Genomic DNA, 27,059 nt, shown 5'->3' with positions numbered 1-27,059 from the left:
TATTCACCTGTGCTAGACCAAAAAAGTTTTTTTTTTAAAAGACCAATACATATAGGAATAATACATTCAACAAAAACAACTATAGGAGAAGAGATGATGGGTGACATTCTATGGGATGAGATAAATGCGCCTTTTTTTAATCGCACCACTTCGCCCTTTTTCAAATCGCAAGATTGGGCCGTTTTTCGCATATTTAATGAGATGCGAAAAACGGACCAAATAGTGCGAATAGGTGCGAGGTCTTTAGTCCTGAAAATGTGCGATTTTCATGTCTGAAAATCGCACGTTTGCAGGAAAGCGCAAACTAAAAAAAAAAAACGAGCGCGGGGTCCCCCGCCAGAGCATAACCAGCCCCGGGCTCATTGAGCCGGTGCTGGTGACATAAAATCAGGGTCCCCGACAAATAGGGGTCCCCTTGATTTAATGAAACCAGCACCAGGCTCAAGGTCTGGCGCTGGTTCCCAAAATACGGGGGACAAAATGACTAGGGGTCCCCCGTATTTTAAGAACCAGCACCGGACCCAACCAGCCAGCAGGGTAATGCCACAGCCGGGGGACACTTATTATATAAGGTCCCGCAGCCAAAGCATTATCCCCGTGGCTGGTCAGCATGGGCAGGGGTCCTGGGGAAGTGGGGACCCCCCCCCAATGAAGGGGTCCCCCCCTCCAGGACTTACCAGCCCATGCTGAAAGTCCGGGGCTGTCCCCGATGCCCCTGGGCGGTGGGCATCGGGCTGATGTAAAGTGTAAAAAAAAGAAGATAAACTATTGTCTTATGCTGAAGAACTATGAGTCCCAGCAAGCCTACCCCGCATGCTGGGACTTGGAGAACCACAAGTCCCAGCATGCGGGCATTAAAGGGCCCGCTGGTACTTGTAGTTCCATAGTACAAGAAATAGTTAAATAAAACACACTGACACCCTGAAAAATAAAAGTTTAATACATACACAGCCCACACACACTGATACTTACCTACCTTGAGCCCGTAGGTCGGTCCCTGGGTCCGGGCTCCGGGGCCTTGGTCCTGGTTCTGGGGCTGGTCCTGGGGTTCCGGGGCTCCAGGGCAGAAGAGTCCGGTTCCGGGGCCTTGGTCCTGGTTCCGGGGCTGGTCCTGGGGTTTCGGGGCTGGTCCGGGGTCCAGGATCCGATGAAGTCCACAGGGGTACCTGAGGAAGGAAATCCTACTCACCTGGTCCCCGGCGACAACATCGGCATCCTCTCCGGCAGACGCGCTGCTCCCGGCTGCTGTGGTACCCGCTTTCGGACTGAAGAGGCGCAGAGATGTTCATCTTCCGCGTCTCTTCTCAGAATGATTCCATTGGCCAGCTAGCGGCCAATCAGGAGCCGAGAAAGTCGGCTCCTGATTGGCCGCTAGGCGGAGGAAAGGCGCGGAAGATGAAAATCTCTTCGCCTCTCCAGTCCGAGAGCGGGTACCACAGCAGCCGGGAGCAGCGAGTCTGCCGGAGAGGATGCCGATGTCAACGCCGGGGACCAGGTGAGTAGGATTTCCTTCCTCAGGTACCCCTGTGGACTTCATCGGATCCTTGACCCCGGACCAGCCCCGGAACCAGGACCAAGGCCCCGGAACCGGACTCTTCTGCCCTGGAGCCCCGGAACCCCAGGACCAGCCCCGGAACCAGGACCAAGGCCCCGGAACCGGACTCTTCTGCCCTGGAGCCCCGGAACCCCAGGACCAGCCCCGGAACCAGGACAAAGGCCCTGGAACCGGACTCTTCTGCCCTGGAGCCCGGAGCCAGGATCCAGGGACCGACCTACGGGCTCAAGGTAGGTAAGTATCAGTGTGTGTGGGCTGTGTATGTATTCAACTTTTATTTTTCAGGGTGTCAGTGTGTTTTATTTAACTATTTCTTGTACTATGGAACTACAAGTACCAGCGGGCCCTTTAATGCCCCGCATGCTGGGACTTGTGGTTCTCCAAGTCCCAGCATGTGGGGTAGGCTTGCTGGGACTCATAGTTCTTCAGCATAAGACAATAGTTTATCTTCTTTTTTTTACACTTTACATCAGCCCGATGCCCACCGCCCAGGGGCATCGGGGACAGCCCCGGACTTTCAGCATGGGCTGGTAAGTCCTGGAGGGGGGGGGGTCCCCACTTCCCCAGGACCCCTGCCCATGCTGACCAGCCGCGGGGATAATGCTTTGGCCGCGGGACCTTATATAATAAGTGTCCCCCGGCTGTGGCATTACCCTGCTGGCTGGTTGGGTCCGGTGCTGGTTCTTAAAATACGGGGGACCCCTAGTCATTTTGTCCCCCGTATTTTGGGAACCAGCGCCGGACCTTGAGCCTGTTGCTGGTTTCATTAAATCAAGGGGACCCCTATTTGTCGGGGACCCTGATTTTATGTCACCAGCGCCAGGCTCAATGAGCCCGGGGCTGGTTATGCTCTGGCGGGGGACCCCGCGCACGTTTTTTTTTTTTTATTTTACAGAATATTGCGATCTGTGCAGGGATCTGGCTAATTCGCCCATCAGAACCTGGTCTGATTTTTGGGCGAATTATAGACACACTTTATACAAATCGCATACCATTAAATATGCGATTTGTATACTGTTCCATGTGAAAACATCTGGATGCGATGTGCTGCGAAAAGCAGCCATCGCATTTCCAGTGTGTCCAACTTGTTGGCAAAAATCGCATTTTTTTCACATTTTCGGAGCTCATTAAATATGCGAAAATGGAAAAAAATGCGATTTCGGCCGTTTTTGCGAAAAAATTCGCAAAAGTCTATTTATCTCACCCCATAGAATGTCACCCGATATGTTTTGAAGGGAGATACGTTGTATTATCTTCGTGTGCAAACAGTAGCACAGTCCTCTCTGACGTGATCCGATACAATTACTCACCATTTGCCTGACAAGCACCATACAATATTGTTACTAAAAAATATCCGTGTTCTACGTAAGGAGATTGGACTGAATTCATATTGAACCTCTATAATAAATTCAGCACACACGGAACGCCCCCCCCCCCCCCACACACACGTGCAGTTCTTTTAAAACACATATACATTCACTTGTCTGTTTATTTGTGTTGTCTTTTTATCTTTCGCTTGCTTTTATATAGAATAATAAAAGGTATATTTTAGGACTGATTTAGTTGTTGGTGCATCACAATATGACAAATGTTTCCCCTCTTCGTTATTGGTACATTCCTGGTCATATACAGCTCTGTCTTGCAGCCAATCAGCCTCATGCACTTTACCTCGGGATCGCCATCGATAATTCATCATCACAAATGGTTTATGGATAATGTGGAATAGTTTTGCCAAGTGATGGAAGGAAACTAGACTTAGACTCAGTGGAGGCTACACTGTGGTAGGCTCTACATCAGTGCTCCTCAAGCCACACCAACAGTCCAGGCATAATTGCCTACTTTTCATTTTTCCTCTCCGGGAGAGGTGACAAGATAGCGGCATGTCAGGGGGGCAGGACAAGGTGGACGTCACCAAGTAGGCAACTGCTGTTGTAAGGCTATCCCTGCTTATTCACAGATGGTATAATCTAACTGACTGAGGTACAAATTAAGTCACCTGTGCAAAGGCCTGGATGGCATGTTGGTGTGCCTTAAAGCATACCTCCCAGCTTTTTTGAAGTTGAAAACTACACCACGAGCGCCTGAAAAGGGGGTGTGACCTATGAAAAGGGGCGTGGTCTGCATATGCAGGTCACGCCCCCGTTTTCCGGCCAGCTGCAATGATGAATAGACACTGTGGGCATGCGTAGTCGCACACAACATCTATACCGTTCAGGGTGGGGGACTTCCAACTGACAAACCCCCCCCCCCCGCGACAATGGTGGCCCCGGACGTGGGGCGGGACTGCCCCAAAATACCAGGATGGTCTGAGCCCACCTACTAACAGCACCAGGAATTACAGAAAAGGGGGACACGTTGCACTCTGCTCAAAGCTCAGACTGTTTAATATTCACAGCTGGGGGGGGAATGGCCCTAACACCCCAGGTGGAAGGTTCCCCCATGTTGGGCTGCAGGATAGGGCAGGACACAGGGGCCACAAGCCTATGGCAGAGGGTCACTGCCCCAGTCACTATATTGGGATAGAAAGACAAGATATAAGCGATAATTCGCATATATCTAGAGAGCGCCACAATATGATCGCACACACTCCTATTGAAGATTTTAGGGGCTGTAGTAGACAGCCAATTGTCCTTTAGATTTCTCCTTAAATGAACTTAGAAATTGGTAGATGTCAATAGCACACTCAGAATAATTAGCGGACCTCGATTCCTTAGAATATAATCAGCCGATGGCGTTATTATCAATATTCAGTAATGCTGTATGTGTTTAACAGACAGCTCCAGCTCCCCTGTCAGCGGTCGCCGCCTGTTGACGACCCGCTCGTGTGATGTTTCACAGGGGGCGATGGTCCGTCTCCGGCAGACGGCACAGATGGAAGTTGCTATAATGCCGGGAGTCGCGGGTGTTTGAACACAGTGAGAAACTCACCCAGGTTGCGATGGTTTGAATTACCAGTCGGACGCCGGCTGTTTGTTAGAGATGGCAACACACTGGGGAGGTCACTGTGGAACAGCAAAGGAACGGCTTGAAGATTTTTAAGGCAAATTGAGGCAGATAGTTTAGCGGTTGCTCTGGAGTGCAAGGAGTACAAGCTGATCCAATCCCTTTTTCCCCAAACCATAGTTACTATATTGGGATACACAGCAATAAGTTAAAGCACATAAGGCCGGGTGGCGCCGTCTCCACAGCAGCAGCTCCCGCTATCTATGACACCTGCTCCTCACCTATCTATGGGGATACTCACCCCCCTGCCAGCCGCTGCCTCTTATCACCGACAGAAGAGGTTGCACTGCATATTTCCAGGTTAGGCTGCATGTGGGAGGGTTAGGCTGCAGCGGGACAGGATATAGTTAGGCTGCGGGTGGGGGGTTAGGTTTAGGCAGCGAGGTAGGAAGGTTAGGCTGCAGAGGGGTAGGGCAGGGAGAATGTAAGTATACTTATCGGACTCCTATCAGAACTCCCTCCATCTGGATTCTGGTATCCTGACAGAAGGCATCCTATCCATACACAAGTCCCGGTATTTTGCATATACGCCGTACATGACGTTACCATACATAAAGGTTTCTCATCACTAACCCTTGTATATAGATGGATTATAACCAGTGGGAAACCATCGAATAGGTATAGATCAACTATGGACACTATAAATAATGAAACCTTAAACATTTTATTGCCAAATGCATTACTAAGAACATGGCATACAGATGAACAGGAATCAATAACAAACAACAATACAAAAACAAACCAGGACTTGACATAATATAATAAGGTAATAAAATAAAACATCTGAATTAACAATAACCTAAAACAACCAACATGATTATCATACATAATACTAGTTATAAGCTCATCAAAATGGCGGCTCCTGCAATGTACGTTCACTTTGAGCTGTGACCGGTTTTTTTTTTACGTTCACTTTGAGCTGTGACAGTTTTTATCCCACAAACTCTCCACCACACCCTCAGTCCGTCTGCTACTGCCTCCAATCTCTGTCTTCACAGCTCCCTCTGTCCAAATCCAGCACGTTTGAAACAGATCAGTGTCCCTGCAAAAATTACCTTCACTTTCTGTCATGACAACTTTTAGCACACAAAGGAGTAATTTGGCCCATCGAGTGGTCAGTGGTGGTACTTTCACCTCTTAGGGCGGTATTCAATGAGGCTGATTCGCCAGGTTTTTATGGCGAATTTGTGCTGTTTGGCGAATTTTGGACTAAAACGGTGAATCACCCTATTCGATGACCACATGGCGAATACATTTGAAGGTTTTTTTCGCCATGATTCACCGAGTAGCAATCGCTATCTTTTGATGGAGAAGTGGAATGTGAACTTTTAAAATAAAGTGTTTTGTTTTTTACATTTGGTGTAAAAAAATCAGGAATTTTATTCTGAGGAGGGGCATGCTATTTTTATTCATGTGCTGTAAGCACATGAATATATATTTAATTAAAAAAATATATATATATTTTTTTTTTTACACAGCAGCCAGCAGGGGGCGCCTGAGCCGAGCCGCTCATTACATATTCATATATTCACTGCACCCAATCGTTACGATCGGGTGTAGTGAATATACGGTCCCCTGCTGGCACCCCCGGGGGGCAGCCTGTGCTGCCTGGCACCCGGGGAGCCCACCTCCCCCCCACAAACGTTCTGGGGCAGGCAGAGAGACTTCCATCTCCCTGCCTGCCACCGTCCTCATGCTCCCTGCGGCATTCGCCGCAGGAGCTCATATTCGCTGGTCAGGGGCTCGCTGCCCCTGACTCGTTGAATACCGGAGCCGGTGAGGCTCCGGAACGTGGCGAATGTGCAGCGAATCCAAAAAAGGATTCGCTGCACCTCGCAGGTATTCTCATTGAATACCGCCCATAGAGGTGAGGAGTAGTTTGCCTTTTCTATATATAAATAGCAACAAATAATAATGTGCTCTATTGGCAAATTAAATTGAATATAACAGGTAACATAAGAATTAGTTCCATTGTCATTGGGTCAATTTAAAAAACTTGTACCTAGAGAATGAAACTGCAGGTGAAGTGCCCAGGCGATAATTCTCCATATGCTTTCATGCAAAAAATGTTTACCACCTCCGGAGCAGGTGAAAAACGTTGGGGAAAATCCAGACTTTAAATATTCCGGGACTTGGTTAAGAACCACCGGGGCACCCTCCCGAATGATTAATTAGCCAATTAGAGGTTTTTTTTAATGAAGTGAAAGTGTACAATTGCAGGACAAATTGGTAAATTGATATAGGACAGGTGTGCAACAAGTAGTTTTTGAAAGTTTTATTAACATTTTGCCCAACCAATCAGATGCTACTTATCATTTATCTAGCACCTTATATAGCTAGAATCTGATTGGTACAGGTGGATTTTTCCATTTTCACCTATACTCAACATGTGAAATACCAGCAATAATTATCGGGTGACACAACGCCCATTTTCTAATTGGATTGCACGATAATTTAACACCCAATAACAGGCGATAAGTGATGTTATTGGGCAATAGGTCTGTTACCGCTCAAAAACAATGCTGGTGAAGTGATAAAGAGGAAGGTGATAACTAAGCAGCCAATCAGATCCTAACTGTCATTTTTAAACCTATCCTGTAAGTGGACAGTTTATCACTTCACCAGGCTTAAGAAATCTCCGCCCTGAATCTCCAATTAACAACTTAAATAGGCAAGTATTTTTATTGTTCATGATTTGATAATTAAGGGGGGGGCAGGTTCAGGTAAAACATTTCCCAAAATTAAGATAAGGAAATGGATTTTTAACAGAGTGATTTCTCTAATGTGGAACAAGATGTGAATTATATGTATGCTTTCTCGGATGTGGAACAAGATGTGATTTATATGTAAAACATTTCCCACACTCACAGCATGGACACTGTCTGATTTCTAACATTTGAAAGCCTGCATCTTAAGCATCTCATCTAAACCACGGAGTTCAGACTGGACCTTTAAAACCATTTATTATCTCTTCATGGGTATAATAATCCCATCTTCCAAACGTGATGCTCTTCATTTCAAAAGTGTATGGAAGGTTTTGCAAATGTGATGCTTCAACTCCCCTACCAGTAATAAGTTGATTGACCGTATTGCTCAAACACCCCTCTCCCGGTACCGGCTGACCCAACGTCTCTTAGAAAAGTAAATTTATTTGATATCCTGCCACCTTAAATATCAGCATCTCAAGCAGGGGTAAGTTTGGGGACAATCCCGTGCTTTGACCCAGTAGCATTTAAACTGTTGGATAGGACAATACTCCACGCTCGAGCAAGGAAAATGCTAAGTGCAAGCAGAGTCATGTGACTAAGTGCAAGCAGAGTCATGTGACTAAGTGCAAGCAGAGTCAGGTGACTAAGTGCAAGCAGAGTCAGGTGACTAAGTGCAAGCAGAGTCAGGTGACTAAGTGCAAGCAGAGTCAGGTGACTAAGTGCAAGCAGAGTCAGGTGACTAAGTGCAAGCAGAGTCACGTGACTAAGTGCAAGCAGAGTCACGTGACTAAGTGCAAGCAGAGTCATGTGACTTGTTGAAGTTTACTCCATTATCTTTCAGTTTTTATCACCTTTACCTTATAGTAAAGAGCTTATAGTGCTGTCACCATTGTATTGATACTGTATGCCTTTTTTTGAGGCTTTGAGTCATCCTGTAGAATTGTGTATAAATAAAACTATTATTTCCCACATTCATAACACAAAAAAACACATATCACATATGACTTCTAACGTGATTAACTAGAGAGGATCTATCTTTAAATCTTTTCCCACACTCAGCGCATAAATATGGTTTCTCCCCTGTGTGACTTCTCTGATGCACAACCAGAGTTGACTTCTGGGTAAAATGTTTCTCGCACTCTGAGCACGGAAACGGTTTCTCGCCTGTGTGGGTTCTCTCGTGTATGATGAGATGCGATTTCCGAGCAAAACATTTCCCACACTGAGAACACGAAAACGGTTTCTCGCCTGTGTGATATCTCAGATGTCTATTGAGATGTGATTTGTAGGTATAACATTTCCCACACAGTTCGCATGGAAACGGCTTCTCGCCTGTGTGAACTCTTTGATGACTAAACAGAGTTGATTTCTCTGTAAAACATTTCCCACACTCAGAACATCGAAATGGTTTCTCACCTGTGTGAATTATTTTATGTCTGATGAGCGTTGATTTATTTTTAAAATATTTCCCACACTCAGAGCACGGAAATGGCCTCATGTCAGCATTAGATGGTTGATGGGTAAAAATCTGTCTGTCCTGTGTAAAAAATGTGCTATCTAGAGCGTAGGGAGAAATTGTGGCTACACTAAAAGCGGTGTTATGTATAACAGTAGGTGCGTTATCAGGAAAACATTTCTCATGGTTAAAGGGATCAGACAACAAATGCACATTGTGAGGTAGGAGACGTGTACTTGGGGCAATGGGGTCTTCTTCAGGAGAATCCTGTGTGATATAATCATCTATTTTATAGTCTAGAGCTAAAATGGGATATTCTTCTGAGAAATTCCGGCTGTTACCTCCATCTGCTGGGAATAAAAGAAATCTCTGTGAATATGATTAAATAAGCAAGTGTCCTGTGTCCTGTAGTAATTATTGTGAAGGATCCCAAGTTTTCCATCAAATGGGTAAATTCAAGAGGATACAAGGTTATAACTCAGTAACTGACATAAACTGTATACATTCTATAAATGGGTGTGTCTTATACACTGTCATCCAATCACATAAAGCCTTGTAGGCTTTTAATAGAGAAGTTTTTTTCCTGAATGGGTCCCGCCCTGGAATTTCCCACTATGGTTATAATACACCAGATTACATAAGTGCGAGGTTACATTGTTTGACTGTCCAGATCCTCATTCAATCCTCTCTCACTCCCTGACCAAAATCTGTCCTCACTGCAATGCTAAACAGTAACACTGGGTTCTAGACTAGGTGACTGGAGCAGCAGAAGTATTCTCGCTGGCCAATAGGTCTCTCCCTGATGACTCTCATCCGTCATCCGCTGACCAGATTACCATGAACGGAAAGTGGAAACCAGGTGAGAATCAACACCTGTACAGTTCCTCCTTTTCTGCTCTGGTGATCGTTGCTGGGTATTGTAAATATACCTTTAAACATCTCTCCCCACTTAAACATCTAATGTTTAATTGAATGCATTGTTTATTGTAGAGTTGAGTGTTAAGTATATCCTTTACATATTAAACTATTACAGTAATACATTGACACTCACGACTTTGAGACAGGAAGATGTACTAACGTAACACACAGTGACATGATGTGAGGGGAGAGCAGGGGTATAATAGGGGCTGATGGCTCCTGATGTATGAGATACACCAGAGAGTGCGGGGAGGAGACTGGTCTGATCTCTGGGCTGGTAACACACAGTGACATGATGTGAGGGGGAGAGCAGGGGTATAATAGGGGCTGATGGCTCCTGATGTATGAGATACACCAGAGAGTGCGGGGAGGAGACTGGTCTGATCTCTGGGCTGGTAACACACAGTGACATGATGTGAGGGGGAGAGCAGGAGTATAATAGGGGCTGATGGCTCCTGATGTATGAGATACACCAGAGAGTGTGGGGAGGAGACTGGTCAGATCTCTGGGCTGGTAACACACAGTGACATGATGTGAGGGGGAGAGCAGGAGTATAATAGGGGCTGATGGCTCCTGATGTATGAGATACACCAGAGAGTGTGGGGAGGAGACTGGTCAGATCTCTGGGCTGGTAACACACAGTGACATGATGTGAGGGGGAGAGCAGGGGTATAATAGGGGCTGATGGCTCCTGATGTATGAGATACACCAAAGAGTGCGGGGAGGAGACAGGTCAGATCTCTGGGCTGGTAACACACAGTGACATGATGTGTGGGGGAGAGCAGGAGTATAATAAGGGCTGATGGCTCCTGATGTATGAGATGCACCAGAGAGTGTGGGGAGAAGACTGGTCAGATCTCTGGGCTGGTAACACACAGTGACATGATGTGAGGGGAGAGCAGGAGTATAATAGGGGCTGATGGCTCCTGATGTATGAGATACACCAGAGAGTGTGGGGAGGAGACTGGTCAGATCTCTGGTAACACACAGTGACATGATGTGAGGGGAGAGCAGGAGTATAATAGGTGCTGATGGCTCCTGATGTATGAGATACACCAGAGAGTGTGGGGAGGAGACTGGTCAGATCTCTGGTAACACACAGTGACATGATGTGAAGGGGGAGCAGGAGTATAATAGGGGCTGATGGCTCCTGATGTATGAGATACACCAGAGAGTGCGGGGAGGAGACTGGTCAGATCTCTGGGCTGGTAACACACAGTGACACGATGTGAGGGGGAGAGCAGGAGTATAATAGGGGCTGATGGCTCCTGATGTATGAGATACACCAGAGAGTGTGGGGAGGAGACTGGTCAGATCTCTGGGCTGGTAACACACAGTGACATGATGTGAGGGGGGAGCAGGAGTATAATAGGGGCTGATGGCTCCTGATGTATGAGATACACCAGAGAGTGCGGGGAGGAGACTGGTCAGATCTCTGGGCTGGTAACACACAGTGACATGATGTGAGGGGGAGAGCAGGAGTATAATAGGGGCTGGTGGCTCCTGATGTATGAGATACACCAGAGAGTGCGGGGAGGAGACTGGTCAGATCTCTGGGCTGGTAACACACAGTGACATGATGTGAGGGGGAGAGCAGGAGTATAATAGGGGGTGATGGCTCCTGATGTATATTATACACCAGGGAGTGCGGGGAGGAGACTGGTCAGATCTCTGGGCTGGTAACACACAGTGACATGATGTGAGGGGGAGAGCAGGTGTATAATAGGGGCTGATGGCTGCTGATGTATGAGATACACCAGAGAGTGTGGGAAGGAGACTGGTCAGATCTCTGGGCTGGTAACACACAGTGACATGATGTGAGGGGAGAGCAGGAGTATAATAGGGGCTGATGGCTCCTGATGTATGAGATACACCAGAGAGTGTGGGGAGGAGACTGGTCAGATCTCTGGGCTGGTAACACACAGTGACATGATGTGAGGGGGAGAGCAGGAGTATAATAGGGGCTGATGGCTGCTGATGTATGAGATACACCAGAGAGTGTGGGGAGGAGACTGGTCAGATCTCTGGGCTGGTAACACACAGTGACATGATGTGAGGGGGAGAGCAGGAGTATAATAGGGGCTGATGGATCCTGATGTATGAGATACACCAGAGAGTGTGGGGAGGAGACTGGTCAGATCTCTGGGCTGGTAACACACAGTGACATGATGTGAGGGGAGAGCAGGAGTATAATAGGGGCTGATGGCTCCTGATGTATGAGATACACCAGAGAGTGCGGGGAGGAGACTGGTCAGATCTCTGGGCTGGTAACACACAGTGACATGATGTGAGGGGAGAGCAGGAGTATAATAGGGACTGATAGCTCCTGATGTATGAGATACACCAGAGAGTGTGGGGAGGAGACTGGTCAGATCTCTGGGCTGGTAACACACAGTGACATGATGCGAGGGGGAGAGCAGGAGTATAATATGGGCTGATGGATCCTGATGTATGAGATACACCAGAGAGTGCGGGGAGGAGACTGGTCAGATGTCTGGGCTGGTAACACACAGTGACATGATGTGAGGGGAGAGCAGGAGTATAATAGGGGCTGATGGCTCCTGATGTATGAGATACCCCAGAGAGTGTGGGGAGGAGACTGGTCACATCTCTGGGCTGGTAACACACAGTGAAATGATGTGAGGGGATAGCAGGAGTATAATAGGGGCTGATGGCTCCTGATGTATGAGATACCCCAGAGAGTGTGGGGAGGAGACTGGTCAGATCTCTGGGCTGGTAACACACAGTGACATGATGTGAGGGGAGAGCAGGAGTATAATAGGGGCTGATGGCTCCTGATGTATGAGATACACCAGAGAGTGTGGGGAGGAGACTGGTCAGATCTCTGGGCTGGTAACACACAGTGACATGATGTGAGGGGGAAAGCAGGAATATAATAGGGGCTGATGGCTCCTGATGTATGAGATACACCAGAGAGTGCGGGAGGAGACTGGTCAGATCTCTGGTAACACACAGTGACATGATGTGAGGGGAGAGCAGGAGTATAATAGGGGCTGATGGCTCCTGATGTATGAGATACACCAGAGAGTGCGGGGAGGAGACTGGTCAGATCTCTGGGCTGGTAACACACAGTGACATGATGTGAGGGGGAGAGCAGGAGTATAATAGGGGCTGATGGCTCCTGATGTATATTTCCTGATGTATATTATACACCAGGGAGTGCGGGGAGGAGACTGGTCAGATCTCTGGGCTGGTAACACACAGTGACATGATGTGAGGGGGAGAGCAGGTGTATAATAGGGGCTGATGGCTGCTGTTGTATGAGATACACCAGAGAGTGTGGGAAGGAGACTGGTCAGATCTCTGGGCTGGTAACACACAGTGACATGATGTGAGGGGAGAGCAGGAGTATAATAGGGGCTGATGGCTCCTGATGTATGAGATACACCAGAGAGTGTGGGGAGGAGACTGGTCAGATCTCTGGGCTGGTAACACACAGTGACATGATGTGAGGGGGAGAGCAGGAGTATAATAGGGGCTGATGGCTCCTGATGTATGAGATACACCAGAGAGTGTGGGGAGGAGACTGGTCAGATCTCTGGGCTGGTAACACACAGTGACATGATGTGAGGGGAGAGCAGGAGTATAATAGGGGCTGATGGCTCCTGATGTATGAGATACACCAGAGAGTGCGGGAGGAGACTGGTCAGATCTCTGGGCTGGTAACACACAGTGACATGATGTGAGGGGGAGAGCAGGAGTATAATAGGGGCTGATGGCTCCTGACTCCACCACTGGGCAGATACATTCCCCTCATTAGTCTGTAGTGACAGAGGAGGGTGTAGGACAGTGACGGCTAACCTTGACACTCCAGCTGTTGTTGAACTACACATCCAAGCATGCCCTGCTACAGTTAAACTATTTGGTGACGCTAAAACTGATGCAGGGCATGTTGGCATGTAGTGACAGAGGAGGGTGCAGGATAAGAGGCTGCTGTAGTGACAGAGGAGGGTGCAGGATAAGAGGCCGCTGTAGTGACAGAGGAGGGTGCGGGATAAGAGGCCGCTGTAGTGACAGAGGAGGGTACGGGATAAGAGGCCGCTGTAGTGACACAGGAGGGTGCGGGATAAGAGGCCGCTGTAGTGACAGAGGAGGGTGCGGGATAAGAGGCCGCTGTAGTGACAGACCAGGGTGCGGGATAAAAGGCCGCTGTAGTGACAGAGGAGGGTGCGGGATAAGAGGCCGCTGTAGTGACAGAGGAGGGTGCGGGATAAGAGGCCGCTGTAGTGACAGAGGAGGGTGCGGGATAAGAGGCCGCTGTAGTGACAGAGGAGGGTGCGGGATAAGAGGCCGCTGTAGTGACAAAGAAGGGTGCGGGATAAGAGGCCGCTGTAGTGACAGAGAAGGGTGCGGGATAAGAGGCCGCTGTACTGACAGAGAAGGGTGCAGGATAAGAGGCCGCTGTAGTGAAAAAGGAGGGTGCGGGATAAGAGGCTGCTGTAGTGACAGAGGAGGGTGCGGGATAAGAGGCTGCTGTAGTGACAGAGGAGGGTGTGGGATAAAAGGCTGCTGTAGTGACAGAGGAGGGTGCGGGATAAGAGGCTGCTGTAGTGACAGAGGAGGGTGTGGGATAAGAGGCTGCTGTAGTGACAGAAGAGGGTGCGGGATAAGAGGCTGCTGTAGTGACAGAGGAGGGTGCGGGATAAGAGGCTGCTGTAGTGACAGAGGAGGGTGCGGGATAAGAGGCTGCTGTAGTGACAGAGGAGGGTGCAGGATAAAAGGCTGCTGTAGTGACAGAGGAGGGTGCAGGATAAGAGGCCGCTGTAGTGACAGAGGAGGGTGCAGGATAAGAGGCCGCTGTAGTGACAGAGGAGGGTGCGGGATAAGAGGCTGCTGTAGTGACAGAGGAGGGTGCGGGATAAGAGGCTTCTGTAGTGACAGAGGAGGGTGCGGGATAAGAGGCTGCTGTAGTGACCGAGGAGGGTGCAGGATAAGAGGCCGCTGTAGTGACAGAGGAGGGTGCAGGATAAGAGGCCGCTGTAGTGACAGAGGAGGGTGCGGGATAAGAGGCTGCTGTAGTGATAGAGGAGGGTGCGGGATAAGAGGCCGCTGTAGTGACAGAGGAGGGTGCAGGATAAGAGGCTGCTGTAGTGACAGAGGAGGGTGCAGGATAAGAGGCTGCTGTAGTGACAGAGGAGGGTGCAGGATAAGAGGCTGCTGTAGTGACAGAGGAGGGTGCGGGATAAGAGGCTGCTGTAGTGACCGAGGAGGGTGCGGGATAAGAGGCCGCTGTAGTGACAGAGGAGGGTGCGGGATAAGAGGCCGCTGTAGTGACAGAGGAGGGTGCGGGATAAGAGGCCGCTGTAGTGACAGAGGAGGGTGCGGGATAAGAGGCTGCTGTAGTGACCGAGGAGGGTGCGGGATAAGAGGCCGCTGTAGTGACAGAGGAGGGTGCGGGATAAGAGGCCGCTGTAGTGACAGAGGAGGGTGCGGGATAAGAGGCCGCTGTAGTGACAGAGGAGGGTGCGGGATAAGAGGCCGCTGTAGTGACAGAGGAGGGTGCGGGATAAAAGGCCGCTGTAGTGACAGAGGAGGGTGCGGGATAAAAGGCTGCTGTAGTGACAGAGGAGGGTGCGGGATAAAAGGCTGCTGTAGTGACAGAGGAGGGTGCAGGATAAGAGGCTGCTGTAGTGACAGAGGAGGGTGCGGCATAAGAGGCTGCTGTAGTGACAGAGGAGGGTGCGGGATAAGAGGCTGCTGTAGTGACAGAGGAGGGTGTGGGATAAGAGGCTGCTGTAGTGACAGAGGAGGGTGCGGGATAAGAGGCTGCTGTAGTGACAGAGGAGGGTGCGGGATAAGAGGCTGCTGTAGTGACAGAGGAGGGTGCGGGATAAGAGGCTGCTGTAGTGACAGAGGAGGGTGCGGGATAAGAGGCTGCTGTAGTGACAGAGGAGGGTGCAGGATAAGAGGCCGCTGTAGTGACAGAGGAGGGTGCAGGATAAGAGGCTGCTGTAGTGACAGAGGAGGGTGCAGGATAAGAGGCTGCTGTAGTGACAGAGGAAGGTGCGGGATAAGAGGCCGCTGTAGTGACAGAGGAGGGTGCAGGATAAGAGGCCGCTGTAGTGACAGAGGAGGGTGCGGGATAAGAGGCCGCTGTAGTGACAGAGGAGGGTGCGGGATAAGAGGCTGCTGTAGTGATAGAGGAGGATGCGGGATAAGAGGCCGCTGTAGTGACAGAGGAGGGTGCAGGATAAGAGGCTGCTGTAGTGACAGAGGAGGGTGCGGGATAAGAGGCTGCTGTAGTGATAGAGGAGGGTGCGGGATAAGAGGCCGCTGTAGTGACAGAGGAGGGTGCGGGATAAGAGGCCGCTGTAGTGACAGAGGAGGGTGCAGGATAAGAGGCTGCTGTAGTGACAGAGGAGGGTGCGGGATAAGAGGCTGCTGTAGTGACAGAGGAGGGTGCAGGATAAGAGGCTGCTGTAGTGACAGAGGAGGGTGCGGGATAAGAGGCTGCTGTAGTGACAGAGGAGGGTGCGGGATTAGAGGCCGCTGTAGTGACAGAGGAGGGTGCAGGATAAGAGGCTGCTGTAGTGAGAGAGGAGGGTGCGGGATAAGAGGCTGCTGTAGCGACAGAGGAGGGTGCAGGATAAGAGGACGCTGTAGTGACAGAACAAGGAGAATATGTGAATCTCTGTAATAAGTGATTATTACTCACCTGTGCTGGTATCTGTAGGGATTCCCTCCTTCTTATACGGCTGGTCATCTTGTACATACATTTCCTCTTCTTCTTCCTCTATATATTCTACCTTGATAACAGTCAGATCTTCATCCTGAATAACCAACAATTAATAAAATAACATTTGAATTCATTGAGGGTTTTCAAAGCAATATCAGCGTAAAAGAAACACACATCATATAGTTACAGTCACTTCGGTATTTGAGACTAGAAATCCCACCTACCTGATCCTCCTGTGGGGTCCTGTGAGTCTCCTCTGTACAGTGCTGGGAATACAGGGGACGGGGACATCTCTCTGGGGTATCTCTGTTACTGGGCCCATCTGTAGTAGACACGCAGTGACTGAGGACATGGTATATATGTGATTATCCTGGGAATACAGAGGACGGGGACATCTCTCTGGGGTATCTCTGTTACTGGGCCCATCTGTAGGAGACACGCAGTGACTGAGGACATGGTATATATGTGATTATCCTGGGAATACAGAGGACGGGGACATCTCTCTGGGGTATCTCTGTTACTGGCCCCATCTGTAGGAGACACGCAGAGACTGAGGACATGGTATATATGTGATTATCCTGGGAATACAGAGGACGGGGACATCTCTCTGGGGTATCTCTGTTACTGGGCCCATCTGTAGGAGACACAGTGACTGAGGACATGGTATATATGTGATTATCCTGGTAATACAGAGGACGGGGACATCCCTCTGGGGTATCACTGTTACTGGGCCCATCTGTAGGAGACACGCAGTGACTGAGGACATGGTATATATGTGATTATCCTGGGAATACAGAGGATGGGGACATCTCTCTGGGGTATCTCTGTTACTGGCCCCATCTGTAGGAGACACGCAGTGACTGAGGACAAGGTATATATGTGATTATCCTGGGAATACAGAGGACGGGGACATCTCTCTGGGGTATCTGTGTTACTGGGCCCATCTGTAGGAGACGCACAGTGACTGAGGACATGGTATATATGTGATTATCCTGGTAATACAGAGGACGGGGACATCTCTCTGGGGTATCACTGTTACTGGGCCCATCTGTAGGAGACACGCAGTGACTGAGGACATGGTATATATGTGATTATCCTGGGAATACAGAGGATGGGGACATCTCTCTGGGGTATCTCTGTTACTGGCCCCATCTGTAGGAGACACGCAGTGACTGAGGACAAGGTATATATGTGATTATCCTGGGAATACAGAGGACGGGGACATCTCTCTGGGGTATCTGTGTTACTGGGCCCATCTGTAGGAGACGCACAGTGACTGAGGACATGGTATATATGTGATTATCCTGGGAATACAGAGGACGGGGACATCTCTCTGGGGTATCTCTGTTACTGGGCCCATCTGTAGGAGACACAGTGACTGAGGACATGGTATATATGTGATTATCCTGGGAATACAGAGGACGGGGACATCTCTCTGGGGTATCACTGTTACTGGGCCCATCTGTAGGAGACACGCAGTGACTGAGGACATGGTAAATATGTGATTATCCTGGGAATACAGAGGATGGGGACATCTCTCTGGGGTATCTCTGTTACTGGCCCCATCTGTAGGAGACACGCAGTGACTGAGGACAAGGTATATATGTGATTATCCTGGGAATACAGAGGACGGGGACATCTCTCTGGGGTATCACTGTTACTGGGCCCATCTGTAGGTGACACGCAGTGACTGAGGACATGGTATATATGTGATTATCCTGGGAATACAGAGGACGGGGACATATCTCTGGGGTATCTGTGTTACTGGGCCCATCTGTAGGAGACGCACAGTGACTGAGGACATGGTATATATGTGATTATCCTGGGAATACAGAGGACGGGGACATCTCTCTGGGGTATCTCTGTTACTGGGCCCATCTGTAGGAGACACAGTGACTGAGGACATGGTATATATGTGATTATCCTGGGAATACAGAGGACGGGGACATCTCTCTGGGGTATCACTGTTACTGGGCCCATCTGTAGGAGACACAGTGACTGAGGACATGGTATATATGTGATTATCCTGGGAATACAGAGGACGGGGACATCTCTCTGGGGTATCTCTGTTACTGGGCCCATCTGTAGGAGACACAGTGACTGAGGACATGGTATATATGTGATTATCCTGGGAATACAGAGGACGGGGACATCTCTCTGGGGTATCACTGTTACTGGGCCCATCTGTAGGAGACACGCAGTGACTGAGGACATGGTATATATGTGATTATCCTGGGAATACAGAGGACGGAGACATCTCTCTGGGGTATCTCTGTTACTGGGCCCATCTGTAGGAGACACACTGACTGAGGACATGGTATATATGTGATTATCCTGGGAATACACAGGATGGGGACATCTCTCTGGGGTATCTCTGTTACTGGGCTCATCTGTAGGAGACACGCAGTGACTGAGTACATGGTATATATGTGATTATCCTGGGAATACAGAGGACAGGGACATCTCTCTGGGGTATCTCTGTTACTGGGCCCATCTGTAGGAGACACACTGACTGAGGACATGGTATATATGTGATTATCCTGGGAATACACAGGATGGGGACATCTCTCTGGGGTATCTCTGTTACTGGGCTCATCTGTAGGAGACACGCAGTGACTGAGGACATGGTATATATGTGATTATCCTGGGAATACAGAGGACGGAGACATCTCTCTGGGGTATCTCTGTTACTGGGCCCATCTGTAGGAGACACACAGTGACTGAGGACATGGTATATATGTGATTATCCTGGGAATACACAGGATGGGGACATCTCTCTGGGGTATCTCTGTTACTGGGCCCATCTGTAGGAAACACACAGTGACTGAGGACATGGTATATATGTGATTATCCTGGGAATACAGAGGACGGGGACATCTCTCTGGGGTATCTCTGTTACTGGGCCCATCTGTAGGAGACACAGTGACTGAGGACATGGTATATATGTGATTATCCTGGGAATACAGAGGACGGTGACATCTCTCTGGGGTATCTCTGTTACTGGGCCCATCTGTAGGAGACACACAGTGACTGAGGACATGGTATATATGTGATTATCCTGGGAATACAGAGGACGGGGACATCTCTCTGGGGTATCTCTGTTACTGGGCCCATCTGTAGGAGACACGCAGTGACTGAGGACATGGTATATATGTGATTATCCTGGGAATACGGAGGATGGGGACATCTCTCTGGGGTATCTCTGTTACTGGGCCCATCTGTAGGAGACACACAGTGACTGAGGACATTGTATATATGTGATTATCCTGGGAATACAGAGGACGGGGACATCTCTCTGGGGTATCTCTGTTACTGGGCCCATCTGTAGGAGACACGCAGTGACTGAGCACATGGTATATATGTGATTATCCTGGGAATACAGAGGACAGGGACATCTCTCTGGGGTATCTCTGTTACTGGGTCCATCTGTAGGAGACACACAGTGACTGACGACATGGTATATATGTGATTATCCTGGGAATACAGAGGACGGGGACATCTCTCTGTGGTATCTCTGTTACTGGGCCCATCTGTAGGAGACACGCAGTGACTGAGGACATTGTATATATGTGATTATCCTGGGAATACAGAGGACGGGGACATCTCTCTGGGGTATCTCTGTTACTGGGCCCATCTGTAGGAGACACACAGTGACTGAGGACATGGTATATATGTGATTATCCTGAGAATACAGAGGACGGGGACATCTCTCTGGGGTATACCTGTTACTGGGCCCATCTGTAGGAGACACGCAGTGACTGAGGACATTGTATATATGTGATTATCCTGGGAATACAGAGGACGGGGACATCTCTCTGGGGTATCTCTGTTACTGGGCCCATCTGTAGGAGACACGCAGTGACTGAGCACATGGTATATATGTGATTATCCTGGGAATACAGAGGACAGGGACATCTCTCTGGGGTATCTCTGTTACTGGGTCCATCTGTAGGAGACACACAGTGACTGACGACATGGTATATATGTGATTATCCTGGGAATACAGAGGACGGGGACATCTCTCTGTGGTATCTCTGTTACTGGGCCCATCTGTAGGAGACACGCAGTGACTGAGGACATTGTATATATGTGATTATCCTGGGAATACAGAGGACGGGGACATCTCTCTGGGGTATCTCTGTTACTGGGCCCATCTGTAGGAGACACACAGTGACTGAGGACATGGTATATATGTGATTATCCTGAGAATACAGAGGACGGGGACATCTCTCTGGGGTATACCTGTTACTGGGCCCATCTGTAGGAGACACGCAGTGACTGAGGACATTGTATATATGTGATTATCCTGGGAATACAGAGGACGGGGACATCTCTCTGGGGTATCTCTGTTACTGGGCCCATCTGTAGGAGACACGCAGTGACTGAGGACATGGTATATATGTGATTATCCTGAGAATACAGAGGACGGGGACATCTCTCTGGGGTATACCTGTTACTGGGCCCATCTGTAGGAGACACGCAGTGACTGAGGACATTGTATATATGTGATTATCCTGGGAATACAGAGGACGGGGACATCTCTCTGGGGTATCTCTGTTACTGGGCCCTTCTGTAGGAGACACACAGTGACTGAGGACATGGTATATATGTGATTATCCTGGTAATACAGAGGACGGGGACATCTCTCTGGGGTACCTCTGTTACTGGGCCCATCTGTAGGAGACACACAGAGACTGAGGACATGGTATATATGTGATTATCCTGGGAATACAGAGGACTGGGACATCTCTCTGGGGTATCTCTGTTACCGGGCCCATCTGTAGGAGACACGCAGTGACTGAGGACATGGTATATATGTGATTATCCTGGGAATACAGAGGACGGGGACATCTCTCTGGGGTATCTCTGTTACCGGGCCCATCTGTAGGAGACACGCAGTGACTGAGGACATGGTATATATGTGATTAGGAGATGATTATTTAGCAGTATTGCATTCCCCATAATACATGACGGTCTTCTCTTACCCTTTGATAACAATGGCCAATGATTATCCTTCATTATGTCCTTGTACAGATCCCTGTGTTCCTCTATATACTCCGACTCCTCCATGGAGAGATAGACAGCAACATCCTGACACCTTATAGGAACCTGACACACACACAATGATACAGTCATCACCCAGACACATCCCCCGGTGTTACTGTATAATGTCCCCATTCCCATCAGTCACCTCTCCGGTCACATCCCCCGGTTTTACTGTATAATGTCCCCATTCCCATCAGTCACCTCTCCGGTCACATCCCCCGGTTTTACTGTATAATGTCACATTCCCAGCAGTCACCTCTCCGGTCACATCCCCCGGTGTTACTGTATGATGTCCCATTCCCAGCAGTCACCTCTCCGGTCACATCCCCCGGTGTTACTGTATAATGCCCCATTCCCAGCAGTCACCTCTCCGGTCACATCCCCCGGTGTTACTGTATAATGCCCCATTCCCAGCAGTCACCTCTCCGGTCAGCAGCTGGATGATCTTGTTGGTGATTTCCAGGATCTTCTGGTCGGTGTCTCTCTCATATATCAGTGAGTGAGGTGGGGGCACTGTGATTGGGCTCTGGGTCCTGCTCAGTCCTCCTGACACAAAGGGGCGGACACTGGGTGTCACATGCTCACGATATGTGTTCTTCACTTCCGTGTAACCCTGTGTATTGAGGGAGATGCCAAATAAAAAAGTAAATGAAAAATGTACATTTGGAGTATTTAAAAGGGTTAAACAAAAATCCCTCACCGCCTCCCCAGTCATGTCCCTGTATTATTACTATAGATATAAGTGCTGTCACTGTGACGCTCCCAGATCCCCTCACCTCCCCAGTCACGTCCCTGTATTATTACTATAGATATAAGTGATGTCACAGTGACACTCCCAGATCCCCTCACCTCCCCAGTCACGTCCCTGTATTATTACTATAGATATAAGTGACGTCACAGTGACACTCCCAGATCTCTTCACCTCCCCAGTCACGTCCCTGTATTATTACTATAGATATAAGTGATGTCAGTGACACTCCCAGATCCCCTCACCTCCCAGTCACGTCCCTGTATTATTACTATAGATATAAGTGATGTCACAGTGACACTCCCAGATCCCCTCACCTCCCCAGTCACGTCCCTGTATTATTACTATAGATATAAGTGATGTCACAGTGACGCTCCCAGATCCCCTCACCTCCCCAGTCACGTCCCTGTATTATTACTATAGATATAAGTGATGTCACAGTGACACTCCCAGATCTCCTCACCTCCCCAGTCACGTCCCTGTATTATTACTATAGATATAAGTGCTGTCACTGTGACGCTCCCAGATCCCCTCACCTCCCCAGTCACGTCTCTGTATTATTACTATAGATATAAGTGATGTCACAGTGATGCTCCCAGATCCCCTCACCTCCCCAGTCACGTCCCTGTATTATTACTATAGATATAAGTGATGTCACAGTGACACTCCCAGATCTCCTCACCTCCCCAGTCACGTCCCTGTATTATTACTATAGATATAAGTGATGTCACAGTGACACTCCCAGATCTCTTCACCTCCCCAGTCACGTCCCTGTATTATTACTATAGCTATAAGTGATGTCACAGTGAAATTCCCAGATCTCCTCACCTCCCCAGTCACGTCCCTGTATTATTACTATAGATATAAGTGACGTCACAGTGACACTCCCAGATCCCCTCACCTCCCCAGTCACGTCTCTGTATTATTACTATAGATATAAGTGATGTCACAGTGACACTCCCAGATCCCCTCACCTCCCCAGTCACATCCCTGTATTATTACTATAGATATAAGTGATGTCACAGTGATGCTCCCAGATCCCCTCACCTCCCCAGTTACGTCCCTGTATTATTACTATAGATATAAGTGATGTCACAGTAACACTCCCAGATCTCCTCACCTCCCCAGTCACGTCCCTGTATTATTACTATAGATATAAGTGATGTCACAGTGACACTCCCAGATCTCTTCACCTCCCCAGTCACGTCCCTGTATTATTACTATAGCTATAAGTGATGTCACAGTGACACTCCCAGATCTCCTCACCTCCCCAGTCACGTCCCTGTATTATTACTATAGATATAAGTGATGTCACTGTGACGCTCCCAGACCCCCTCACCTCCCCAGTCACGTCCCTGTATTATTACTATAGATATAAGTGATGTCACAGTGACACTCCCAGATACCCTCACCTCCCCAGTCACGTCCCTGTATTATTACTATAGATATAAGTGATGTCACTGTGACGCTCCCAGACCCCCTCACCTCCCCAGTCACGTCCCTGTATTATTACTATATATATAAGTGATGTCACAGTGACACTCCCAGATACCCTCACCTCCCCAGTCACGTCCCTGTATTATTACTATAGATATAAGTGATGTCACAGTGACACTCCCAGATCCCCTAACCTCCCCAGTCACGTCCCTGTATTATTACTATAGATATAAGTGATGTCACAGTGACACTCCCAGATCCCCTCACCTCCCCAGTCACATCCCTGTATTATTACTATAGATATAAGTGATGTCACAGTGACACTCCCAGATCTCCTCACCTCCCCAGTCACGTCCCTGTATTATTACTATAGATATAAGTGATGTCACAGTGACACTCCCAGATCTCCTCACCTCCCCAGTCACGTCCCTGTATTATTACTATTGATATAAGTGACCCGAAGCGTGGCGAGCGCAGCGAGCCCGCGAGGGGCGGCGGTACGCGTCCTCCGACCTTTTCATGCCCTACTATCCACTAGGGCGTGGTGTGAGAATATAATAGTGTGGCGAGCGCAGCGAGCCACCGAGCCCGAAGCGTGGCGAGCGCAGCGAGCCCCGCGAGGGGACGCGGATACCTTCACAGGTAGACGCGTCCCCTCGCGGGCTTCACAGGTGTCCGTGGCGAGGTGGACACCTGTGAAGCCCGCGAGGGGACGCGTCTACCTGTGAAGGTATCCGCGTCCCCTCGCGGGGCTCGCCACGCTTCGGGCTCGGTGGCTCGCTGCGCTCGCCACACTATTATATTCTCACACCACGCCCTAGTGGATAGTAGGGCATGAAAAGGTCGGAGGACGCGTACCGCCGCCCCTCGCGGGCTCGCTGCGCTCGCCACGCTTTGGGTTGGCGTGGATCGTGGGGTGGCGTTAAACATTTGGGGGGACATTTAAGGGTTAATTTGGCCTATTTGGCCACAAATCGGGTCCATTGAGGCATTTAACAGTAAAATCGCGGTCAATCAGCCGTTTTAACATTGTTCCCTATGGGAAAATCGCGGTCATCGCGGCCATCCCGATTTACCCGCGATGACCGCGATTTTTACCCCCGACGCCCGCGATTTCAATCGCTGGCGCCGTTCTAGGTAAAGAGTACCGATATAAGTGATGTCACTTTGACGCTCCCAGATCCCCTCACCTCCCCAGTCACTTCCCTGTATTATTACTAGAGACAGGATTATATGCATTTGCATATTTGCATATGCATTTGCATATTTTGCCCATTCTCACTGGTTATTGCATATTTTACCTTAAATCTAGTGATGGTGCATATTTTAGGCCCTGCCCCCTTTCCACCCGCGAGTCTCTGCACTGCTTTGCCCTGCTGCTGGCCAGGTAGTGGTAGAGTGTGCAGGCTGGGGCAATATGTGTGCAGTGTGGGGGAACCTTGGATGTACGATATGCCTGACACTGATCTAGGCTGCCAATCCATGTTGATAAAAGTCAGTCGGGGCGGATGCCATTACGAAGCTCCTGAACCTTTGCCTGCCCCTGGCCTGGGACTTTACAAGAGACAGGCTTCTGCAGCAGAGGAGGCAGGCAGAAGGGTTGTGACATCACGCAGCGCAGAGGAAATGCTGTGTCACAGTGAGTATGCGGCACACGGAGGAAGCCTTCAACTGCACCGCCCTCACACGCTATACTGACATGTGATCCATCGGCGCTGGAGATGAGGGTCCGTGTAGTTGATGCAAGAAGAGCTTTGGACGCTGCAGTCTGCTGTAGCAACCAGGAAGAAAATAAGTCCTATGTACAGAACTAGACATCTGCAGATGCTGTGGGCCTATTTTTGAGGTTTATTTGCAACTAATTGTATGCAGATTTTTAAATTAATAAGTTAAGAATTACTTTTTTTATTATTTAATGTAGCATATTTTAACACTTTTCATGCATATTTTAAGTATTTTTCATGCATATTTGCATGCATATTTCAAGCTTTTTATGTTGCATATAATCCTGTCTCTAATTATTACTATAGATATAAGTGACGTCACAGTGACGCTCCCAGATCCCCTCACCTCCCCAGTCACATCCCTGTATTATTACTATAGATATAAGTAATGTCACTGTGACGCTCCCAGATCCCCTCACCTCCACAGTCACGTCCCTGTATTATTACTATAGATATAAGTGATGTCACACTGACACTCCCAGATCCCCTCACCTCCCCAGTCATGTTCCTGTATTATTACTATAGATATAAGTGACGTCACAGTGACTCTCCCAGATCCCCTCACCTCCCCAGTCACATCCCTGTATTATTACTATAGATATAAGTGATGTCACAGTGACACTCCCAGATCCCCTCACCTCCCCAGTCACATCTCTGTATTATTACTATAGATATAAGTGATGTCACAGTGACGCTACCAGATCCCCTCACCTCCCCAGTCACGTCCCTGTATTATTACTATAGATATAAGTGATGTCACTGTGACGCTCCCAGATCCCCTCACCTCCCCAGTCACGTCCCCGTATTATTACTATAGATATAAGTGATGTCACAGTGACGCTCCCAGATCCCCTCACCTCCCCAGTCACATCCCTGTATTATTACTATACATATAAGTGATGTCACAGTGACGCTCCAAGATCCCCCTCACCTCCCCAGTCACGTCCCTGTATTATTACTATAGATATGTGATGTCACAGTGACACTCCTGGATCCCCTCACCTCCCCAGTCATGTCCCTATATTATTACTATAGATATAGTGATGTCACAGTGACACTCCCAAATCTCCTCACCTCCCCGGTCATGTCCCTGTATTATTACTATAGATATACGGGATGTCACAGTGACACTCCCAGATCCCCTCACCTCCCCAGTCACGTCCCCGTATTATTACTATAGATATAAGTGATGTCACAGTGACACTCCCAGATCCCCTCACCTCCCCAGTCACGTCCCTGTATTATTACTATAGATGTAAGTGATGTCACAGTGACACTCCCAGATCCCCTCACCTCCCCACTCACGTCCCTGTAATATTACTATAGATATAAGTGATGTCACGTCACAGTGACGCTCCCAGATCCCCTCACCTCCCCAGTCACGTCCCTGTATTATTACTATAGATATAAGTGATGTCACAGTGACGCTCCCAGATCCCCTCACCTCCCCAGTCACGTCCCTGTATTATTACTATAGATATAAGTGATGTCACAGTGACGCTCCCAGATCCCCTCACCTCCCCACTCACGTCCCTGTATTATTACTATAGATATAAGTGATGTCACAGTGACACTCCCAGATCCCCTCACCTCCCCACTCACGTCCCTGTATTATTACTATAGATATAAGTGATGTCACAGTGACGCTCCCAGATCCCCTTTACCTCCCCAGTCACGTCCCTGTATTATTACTATAGATATAAGTGATGTCACGGTGACACTCCCAGATCCCCTCACCTCCCCACTCACGTCCCTGTATTATTACTA

General features: G+C 48.9%; 2 protein-coding genes across 6 annotated transcripts in view; one reads left to right on the top strand and one right to left on the bottom strand.

Annotated features, from left to right (window-relative positions):
* The window catches only part of LOC146010058 (uncharacterized), a 341,065-nt gene that overhangs the window by 43,752 nt on the left and 270,254 nt on the right, over nt 1-27,059 (top strand). The gene's annotated exons all lie outside the window — the stretch shown is intronic.
* Nucleotides 1-27,059, bottom strand: part of LOC146010093 (oocyte zinc finger protein XlCOF7.1-like) — a 212,185-nt gene that overhangs the window by 154,302 nt on the left and 30,824 nt on the right. Inside the window, exons 3-7 of one of the 4 annotated variants that reach the window (XM_083151005.1) lie at nt 21,805-21,996; nt 21,323-21,446; nt 16,562-16,659; nt 16,317-16,431; nt 5,050-9,069 (exon numbers count right to left, since the gene is read on the bottom strand). In XM_083151005.1, coding sequence (XP_083007131.1) covers nt 8,261-9,069; nt 16,317-16,431; nt 16,562-16,659; nt 21,323-21,446; nt 21,805-21,996 — 1,338 coding nt within the window. In that variant the 3' untranslated portion in view covers nt 5,050-8,260. Of the gene's footprint in view, nt 1-5,049; nt 9,073-16,316; nt 16,432-16,561; nt 16,660-21,322; nt 21,447-21,804; nt 21,997-27,059 lie in introns of those variants that run through there. The other 3 variants (XM_083151004.1, XM_083151003.1, XM_083151006.1) reach the window with 3 other exon arrangements.

This window comes from Crinia signifera, chromosome 6, assembly GCF_055691185.1.
Source record: "Crinia signifera chromosome 6, ASM5569118v1, whole genome shotgun sequence".
Classification (NCBI taxonomy): domain Eukaryota; kingdom Metazoa; phylum Chordata; class Amphibia; order Anura; family Myobatrachidae; genus Crinia; species Crinia signifera.
This window is presented reverse-complemented; position numbering and strand designations above follow the sequence as displayed.